The 9,936-nt window shown below is 32.4% G+C and overlaps 1 protein-coding gene across 1 annotated transcript; it reads right to left on the bottom strand.

The window, feature by feature from the left end:
• Positions 1 to 842: 842 nt before the first annotated feature.
• Positions 843 to 3,987, bottom strand: LOC112521209 (probable methyltransferase PMT15). The gene is made up of 6 exons (XM_025129933.1): positions 3,268 to 3,987; positions 2,231 to 2,441; positions 1,827 to 2,124; positions 1,344 to 1,736; positions 1,193 to 1,270; positions 843 to 1,114 (listed from the first exon to the last, which is right to left on the bottom strand). Exons 1-6 carry the CDS (start codon positions 3,985 to 3,987, stop codon positions 892 to 894), a joined length of 1,923 nt encoding a protein of 640 aa, XP_024985701.1. The 3' UTR covers positions 843 to 891.
• Between the last annotated feature and the right edge of the window lie 5,949 nt (positions 3,988 to 9,936).

A 9,936-nucleotide genomic window follows, 5' to 3' on the forward strand; every position in this document is an offset into this window, starting at 1 on the left:
TATATTAATTAATATTTATTAATATTGGTAATATTTAAATTTTATTAATATCTACTTATAATTAATAATAATGAGATTTATAATTAAAAATAGTGATGATAAGTTATTTTATATAATGTTTTAGTAAGAGACCGTTTATCCAAATACTTACCCTATAAACGTTTACCGGTAGAAGTTAACACTATAATCTATTTTACTAGATAAAATTGTAGTATATTAAAACGGTATCGTATGTAACAATTTACCCGGTAAACGCTTACCTAGGTAAGAGTCTTCACCTTCACTTATGGAGTAAGACTCTCTATCTCTATCATCGTTTTTACTGGGTAAGATTTTCAGCTCTTTCCATGTGCATCAGGTGAAGAAAGTTACCCAATCCACATTTATCGGGTAAATATTTAATAAACGATCCTTAAGTTAGCTTATGTGTATCCAAAAAAACTGGCTTGTATGCTACTTATTTTCGCCAAACAATACCTAATTCAAGTTGTAACCTTATTCCACTTTTAAAGTTAACTTTAAACACTAATTTGTTATCATTAATATATTTTTATTGAATGTAAATAAATAAAAACAAAAATGAAAATAGAAATCGATGATCTTGGAACCAACCAAACGTACGAACGGCTTCCATATTCCTAAACAATGATTTGCGTTTGTAATTAAGGTTCCATGGTTTCGAGGTTATCTAAACAATCCTATCATTTGACTTTTCCTCTTTTTTTTTATATATATAATATATATTTACTATTTTGTCCTTTTGCATTTGAAACGGCACGTTATCGCAATTGTAATAATAATAATTAAAAAAGAATTAAATTACAAATTGGATCTAATTCTTCAAATAATTCAAAATAAAAAATAAAAAAAGAAAACATCTAAGGAATGGAATTAGTCAGAATCCGCAGGAGCAGTCCAATACAATTTAACGGCAAATAGAAGCTTCTCTCTTTCCAACGGTCCATCTTCATGGTCAACTATTTGACTTTCCCAATTTAAGCCATCTGCTATCCTCTTCACTTTCACCAACAAATCCACGTCAGCTCTTACTATCAAACTCCCTTCGGGCCTCAGTACTCTGTCCATTTCCAGCATTATATCTTCCATCTCACATCTGCAACATTTTCTTTTATTTTTAACTCTAAAAAAATAAATATTTTATTATTAATTAAAATAAGACGTTATTAATTACCTGTCTTTGTACAAAGTAAAAACCGAATCGGCATGAATTAGATCGTATGTCCTAGGATAAGTAGACATGGCCTCACACCTGTATACAAAAAGTCATCGTTATCAAAATCATTAATCATCGGTTTTTAATTGAAATGTGGTGGTTTACGTACCAGCTTTGATATGTTCCAATAAGTCCACGTTCGTAAATTGCACCAAGTGTATCGACTTTGGCTTCAACGGGGACTATGTTCATGACCCATAGAGGATCTTTAACGAGTGAAGCTGCAAAACCGCCTAAAAATGCGTTCATGTCAAGAACGTTACGGTATCTCCCGGGTTGTCCCAATTGATTGTTTACGGTTTTATAGTAGGAAATTCTCTTCTTCCATAACAAGACGTCTTCTTGGAAAGTCTCTGGTGTCACGCCTTCGATGCTTTGACTAATGATTCTAGGAGGAACCATGTCTAATCGCTTTGGCCAATTCGCTATGGCCCCACCGGCAACTTCTTCGCTACTCGAGACTTCTGGCAATCGAGTCAAACATGTTTCTATATCCGTGTACCTATAAGTACTCAATCAAATCAATTATCAGATCATCTCTCGACATAAAATAAGATTGTATGGATACTTATGATAATAAAAAATGACGAACCATGCGGAATCAGGATTTTGAACGGGGCAAAGAGGTGGGTTTTGGGTAATTTTGCGATTTGTTTTACAATTCAAATGGTTGATGGGTTTTTGCCAAATGGAAAGATCACCCTTTTCAACCACTTTTTTCCAGCAAAGACTCTTGGCAACTCTTTCGATTTGCGTTTGTTCTTCATTTAAATCGTCTTCTGTTCTTTCCCATCCTTTCCAATGGTTCCTCCAATTGATGGGCGGGCCAGAAAGGATCCAGTATCCACCGGGTCGAAGAACCCGATCCACTTCAATCAAGTATACTCCATCTATAAAAAATCAAATTGAATTAATAAAAAGTTCCAAATATTTCAAATACGATACTTGAGGGTACGTATGTAAATAAGTTTAAAAAAAATGAGGGGTTGAAATTACCATATTGACCCCAAGGGATGAGACAACGAGAACAATGAGCCATATCAAAAGCTCTAGAAGGGTATGGAAGCCTCTTGGAAGCGATGACTCCGATCAAAGCGGGAACACCACGCTCTAAAGCAAATTGTACTTGAGCTTCATGCGTATCTTTTGGAGCAAAGGACATCGCTATAATGTTTCTCGAAAGCAGATAAGCTCCCCAACTTGCCACCTAATTATTGTTCATTATTAATTATTTCAAATTATAACTAATTCTCACAATATTCAACAAATGAATTAAATAGAAAAGATTTGACATCGTCATATGACTAATCGGTCCCATCTACATCACCCGACTAAATAAAATTTATTCAAATACCATAAAATAAATCATTATTATTTATGGGACGGCAAGATTTTGATTTATTGTAATTTGTTTATAGACGATGGATATCAAATAAATGAATAAATAAAAGGTTGGTCATGTAAACTGTTTTGAATCAAACTACAAACACTTTTTTTTTATTAACCTAGATATCCAACTTGTCATGGGAGTTGATTAATCCCAGGACGACCACCTGCTTTGTAGATAGCCCGGAGTCACTGCATTTGAACCTCTGTGGCCTTAAAGAGATTTTTATTCCTCATTGGATTTAAACCTGGGACCTCCCGGTACTTTTGGCATTTGAAGTCAAACTCAAACTAATCAAATACCATACTTGTTAACTACAAACACTTTATATATACCTAATATGCTCCTACATGCAAATTGTAAAATGCAAATACGTCGACGTTTCTTTTCTTTTTTAAAGAAAAATGTACCAAAATTATCATGAATAACCAACCCATATCCTATTCCAAAAATATATATACACACTATTAATTAATGTATCCTATATATATATCTACTTCCCCTTTTTAATTTAATCTAGTATTAAAACAAAATCCATTTTTAGGAAATTAAATTAAGAAGAATATTCTCTATTTGATCACCTAATTTAATAAAAATTAATTAATTAATTAAAACAGTCGGGTTTGGGTTGACAAAAACACCTTACCCCACAACCCGTATCAATGGCCGTTCGGATCGACCCGTCCTTAAGATTGATGAGCTTTCCAATATCGTCGATATAAGCATCAGCACCGTTCGGAAACATGGTCCCGCCGCCGGGGAATCTAAACCGATCACCCTCGAACCTGATCCAATTCTGGACCGCTTTCTCGACGGTCAGATCTTTGTGTGGTACATTGGCGTACCATGCTAGATCTCTGCTCGTCGGCCATTTAAATGGGTTCTTGTAACCGAACGGCGCCGGCACACGGCATTTAAGGAGCTCGTCTTTCTCTGGGCAATGTCTTTCACGGTATATGAGCCGGTCTCTCGGGAACTTTAAGGATCTTTTTTGGTCCTGGCATGGTGTGTACTCGGAGTACTTGACGGAACACGGTGGGTAGTTTTTGAGGGTGAAGCCGTCGTCTATGGCGGCGGAGTGGTGGGTGGTGAAGTCTAGGTCTTTAGGTGAGTCGGTTGTGGTGTCGCCGACGGTTGAGTTGAAAGGGGTGGAAGTGGAGGTGGTTGCGCAGTTGACGGTGGTGGTGCGGAGGGATGTGACGGTGGAAGTGGTGGCGATGCGGGGTTGCCATGAACCAAATAAGTAGAAGAAAGAACAGAGGAATAAGACAAGACCAACCAAAAAGACGTTTTTTTTTAGGAGATGGGCGGAGGTGGCGGTGGGTTTGGAGGTAGGGGTGTAGTACGGCGTACTCTGTCCCGCCATTGTTAAATTCTCCAATAAGCTTGACACGTTCTTCGGATTTATATAAAACGAAGGTGAGTTTGACTCGTAAGTCGAAAGTGGTGAGTTGAAACTCAGTAATAGAATGAATTACACTAATGGTCCCTGTGATATGCTAAAATTCTGGATTTGATCCCTAAAGTTAATAATCAGGATTAGGGGTGCTTACGGCCCGGTTTGATCGGTTTGGAGTCATTTTAACAACTCAATCCAATGTTGGCGGTTTGAAAATTTTCAACCCAATCCAAACAAAAGTTCAACCCAACTCACCCAACCTGTTCGGGTTGATCGGGTTGTGTTTAAACAATGTAAAATCATATAAAAATAAATGAAACTTTCATTTGAAATACGACCGACCATTCAAGATAATATGCAAGTTTATCAAATATTTAGATATTATAATAAAAATGTTTAAACCAAATGATAATACATCAATCAACAACAATAGTTTTAGACGTTTCCAACCCCGATGCTTTCGCTTTCTTGATGTTGAGGTTGGTCATGTCATGATTGTCATTTACAATTCAAAGCTAAAGTTAAGGTCGGGTTCATCAGGTTGTCGGGTTGGTCGGGTTTTTTTGGGCCTGACCCGATTCCAACCCAATAAGGTCGGGTTGGCTAATTTTTTTATCGATCATGCATCGGGTTACCTCGGGTTGGGTTTTTTTTTTTTTAAATCGGGTTGGGTTGGTCAAGTTCATCGGGTTTTTGAGCACCCCTAATCAGGATCCATATAGTTTATCCAAAGACATATTTATCTCTTTTAACGGTTATTAACTGATAATGTTAACTCTATGGATCATGAATGTTATAAAATTGAAAATTATGGATCATTATTGTAAATAGTTAATTTTAGGAATCAAATCCATAATTTAAACAAGAGAAAATTGTACCAAAATGAAACCAACTTTCATCTAATTCCTATTTTGGGGAATCAACTTTCAAAATCATCATTTTGGTGAACCAACTTGCACCCGATTCCTATTTTGGGGAACCAATTTGCCCTTGATTCCTATTTTGAGGAACCAACTTCTAAAATCGTCATTTTAGGGAACCAACTTGCATGTGATTCTTATTTTGGGGAACCAACTTGCAAAATAATTATAGAAAAATAACTAAAATTTGTTTTTTTTCTAAAAATTAATGCAATAAAATCTATTTTTCATTTCAAATCTCGTTTTTTTTTTAATTCAGATATCAATAAAAACAATTGTTTCTGAATTAAAAAAAACGAGATTTGAAATGAAAAATAGATTTTATTGCATTAATTTTTAGAAAAAAAATGAATTTTAGTTATTTTTCTATAATTATTTTGCACGTTGGTTCCCCAAAATAGGAATCAGGTGCAAATTGTTCTCCAAAATGACGACTTTGAAAGTTGGTTCCTCAAAATAGGAATTAGGTGCAAGTTGATTCCTTGAAATGACGATTTTAAAAGTTGATTCTCCAAAATAAAAATTAGATGAAAATTGGTTTCATTTTAATGAAATTTTCTCTTTAAACAAACCTTGTAAAATAAATGAATTAAATAATATTGGTAATGAATTAAATAATATTGGAAATGGAGAAATGGAGAGTGGACTGGGGAAATCGTGGAGGAATAGATAACAGGCTGTGGGTGGGCTGGGTCGCAAACCATGATTCGGAGTGTTCCAATTTATTAATTTTGATTTCACGATTAATGCAAATAATTTATTCATTAAATATTTTTTCTGAATAAAGTAAATAGATTTATATAATTCTATAAAATTATAAAATCTGAAACCAAACAATGTCATTAATTATAAAATTAATATTGAATACATGCAATTAATATGGGTTGAGATTATGAGGATAACGTGGGGTGCATGAAGAAACAATAGCATAACAACGCAACGACCAACAACATATCTAAATTTTAAATTGGGTTCCGATGAAAATAAAAGTTACGGTGGAAAGTGTAAAAAAAGATCTTTATCATTTGATTGATCTTAATTGAATGTCAACACTGATGAGGTGTACCAAGATTCAATTGATCAATTCTCTGTTTAAACGCAATTCATGAGTTGATATCAAATTGAAGTTCAGATCGTTTCTTACGCTTCTCATAATAACTTCATTTATTATACGTATATATATATATATATATACTTTTCTCTTATTTCTTTCAAAAAAATTACAAAAATAAATAATATAATGCATTTGAAAAGTTTCTATAAAATTAAACACGAATATTAGGGGCATATATCACTCAAAATTGTAACTATGTAGCTTATTGTAATGAGCCGCTGATGACTAAAACGACATCAATCATATCTTGTTTGTTAAATTATGTTTAATTTTATGTATCAAAAAATGCATAAAAATACAAATAACATTGCACTAGGGTTGACTTGCAAATTTTTTGATACATGAATTTAAAAAATAACACCGCGTAAGTTAAAACAATATTTCTCATTAATTATGACGCTTAATTACAACCGTATCTACTATTTGAAAACATTTTCCGTATTGACGGGCTTTTAATGCAATTCCTCTTTGTAATACAATCTATCTATTTACAAATAATAAGATTATACTTAAAATGCCACAAAACGCGTTTACGTGTATCACTGTGTATTAAATGCATGATCGACCATTGAACATACGACACCCAATTTTCAAAGATATTGCAAGAGCGATGTGCGAAAAACTAGAAAAATTAAACTTGTTAAAAATGACCAAAGTGTCACATTATCTATACTATCTTATTAAGCAAATTTATTAAAAATCTTAAAGTCTTAAAATTCTAAATGACCAATATACCCTTTTCACTTTTTCACTTTTTCACCCATTCCTCTCCTCACATACACCCACCCCTTCACATACATTTACCTCTCACATTCAACGTATTTTTTTTTAAATTATAATTTTAAATTTACATTTTATATCCCTATAATTAGTTAATTAATTACTTTACGTCCTTTACTTTTAAATGTTTCATTTTAAACCTTTATCAAATTAACATACATAATCGTATATCAAATAAAACATGTTTAAAAAATACATTTTTATTTTAACAAGTTACACTATTATAATCGTCTCGTTAATACCTTTGAAATGAGTCCAATTTTGAATAGTTTTTGACTTAATTATATTATTATATATATTGTGAAAAAGTATTTTTAATGTTTACGATTTATACTTTTATAGTTATTTATTTATATATATGCTATACATTTTGGGATTAGGCTGTCCAAATTGCATTGTATAATATGTTCTTGGGTTTTTTTGAAATATATATACATGTATTAATTCAACCTTAATCTGAGCTTCTGGACAAGAAAGAGGGTAAGCAGTTGAAATTTCATTCTAAAACTCATATTTTTTTGTCTTTTTATAGCTTATGATCTGTCAAATTTGTAGTTTTCTTTATTGGTTTTGGGTGTTTATCTTAAAACTCAAGTTTTTTTGTTCTTTGCTCTTGGTGTAAATCGAACACATTTGTGGAGTCGTTTAAATATGTTGAATTTTAAATATATTAGATTTTAAACTGTCATACAATTTTTTTCATCGATAGTCTGTAATTAGAACCATAACTCTTATTTATTCAAATTGTATTAATATGTAAAGATCAAGTGTAACATATATCATCGTTAAATCTTGTCTTGTAAAACCAGTGAAACTTCAAAATTGTTAAAATTCATGGCTCCCGCCGCATTGCGCGGGTACACAACTAGTGTATATATGTTTAAACCTTTTTTTATAGCATTTATTTAAATCTAATGAATTTAGCGGTGTGAACATTCAATCTACTGATTTGAATATCAGTTCAATGAATCTTTATGTATAGTACAATCAGAATTCGAATAACTTAATGTTGCCAATTTAACTTTATATCTAATATCATACGACAGTCGTACATGATATCGTTTGTTTTTTTTTCCATATTTAGACACATGGTTTTAAAACACGTCTGATAAAGAAAATATCTATTATTTTATAAGACAACTTTTATCCTTCTTCAACCGATGTGTGACCTTACAATACATATCTAACTAAAATTGAAAAGATGATATGTACGATCAGACTCTCTTTTGTAGTAGTCATATACTTATTTTCTTGTGATCAGTTTTAATAAAATATGTTAACATAAAACTGATTGAGAAGTAAACATTGATTTCTTCTTCAATTAATTTGGACAGTTATCGGAAATTTTGGACTGTGTCCCTGAACTAATAATTACATGTACAATCATCATGGTTTCATTTTTATTATGGATCCCTCTTTCCTAACCCCACTAACCATTGATTAAATATATGCATGTCATATCACACCATTGTTTGTCCATTTATTCGACCAAAATTTGTTTTTCCAATCTAACCACCAATCCGATTCTAATAATTTCAAATGATGGGAAGAAACATAACCAAAGTCTTGTCCATTTTTAATTTATTTTTTTGGGTATGTTTGGTACGTAGAGGGAAATGGAAGGGAAATTAATAGATGAACGAGATTAAGATAGACGAGTGAAAGAATTGTGAGAGTTATTAAGGGGGTGTTTGGGATTGCTTATTTACGATGCTTATTGACTTATTTCAGTCTGGTACCGGCAATAAGTTGATTCTAGTGTTTGGATGAGAGAAAAATAAAACTGTTTATACCGGTGTCAAACCGGTAACAAGCTGTTTTTGATAAGTCAGTCATTGCTAACTTATCAAAATCAACTTATGATCGATTACCATTTTAACCCTGTAATACCCTTTCTATAAGATTTTAATGACATAGGTAGTTTAGTATTTTATTAATTTTGTCTAATATCCTGAATCCCCCCCTCCCTATTTTGGTTTTAAAATATGTACTTTTTGTCTCACTTAGGAGTTGTTTACTAAACACTTACCCACTAAGCCTTATAGATAAAATTCAACACTATCATTTGTTTGTCGAGTAAGATTTTAGTTCAAAAAAACAGCATCATATGTAATAATATACCCGGTAAGCACTAACCTTAGTAAAAGCTGTGGCTTTCAATTACTGGGTGAGACGCTTGGTCATTGTCTCGCTTTTATAGGGTTGAATTTTTGGTATTTACCATATTCATCTAGTAAGGTGATGTGACTTGGTAACTGCTTACCCAGTAAGCGCTTACGAAGTCATATTACCTTACCGATGAACATGGCAAGAATCAAAATTTACCCGGTAAAAGCAATGATAAGGCTCAAGAGTCTTACTCGTAAGTGAGGGTGACAACTCTTATCCAGTTAGCACTTACCGGATAAATTAAATACGATGCGCTTTAATGGACTATAATCTTATCAAAGTTAAAAAAGGCGTGAGGTGGGCGTGGCATGGCGGCGAGGTCAAGCCTCAAGCCTTACACGTTATGACGAGGACGCGACGTTTTTCAAGACGTGACATAAGATGACAAATTTGTATCTCGTATATAAAAATTATATATATATATATATGTTTTATGTATATTATCAAATCAGATAATGATATTACAAAAATGTAAATTCATATTATAAGAAGAAAAATCTTATTGATTATTATTATAAAAATATGTTTTTTATTAAATATTTAAAATAAAACTTAGAAATGTAATTTTATAGCTTCATTTTAACTATGAGTCTGTAATGTTTATTAATTTGAGAAACTGTTAATGATGTGATTAGTTAGATCTATAAAAATGTAAAATCTAAAGTTAAGAATGTAAAAACACAAAAGACAAAAAATAGAAAAAATAAGAAAATATTCTTTTTGGAAAAAAAATCACGTCTTACAAAAAGCGTGCACATCACGACGCCATGGCGTGAGCCAAGCCTTACAGAAACTCTACGAGAAATTTCGTAACGATGTAGACGCATCTTGCGCATGGTGCACCTTATTGACACTTAATTTTATCCGTTAAGGTAAGTAATAAAGTTGATTCTTATCATTGAGCGCTTACCGGGTAAATATATGGGTAAACGA

This window comes from Cynara cardunculus, assembly GCF_001531365.2.
Source record: "Cynara cardunculus var. scolymus isolate 2C chromosome LG 1, CcrdV1, whole genome shotgun sequence".
NCBI classification, from domain to species: Eukaryota; Viridiplantae; Streptophyta; class Magnoliopsida; order Asterales; family Asteraceae; genus Cynara; species Cynara cardunculus.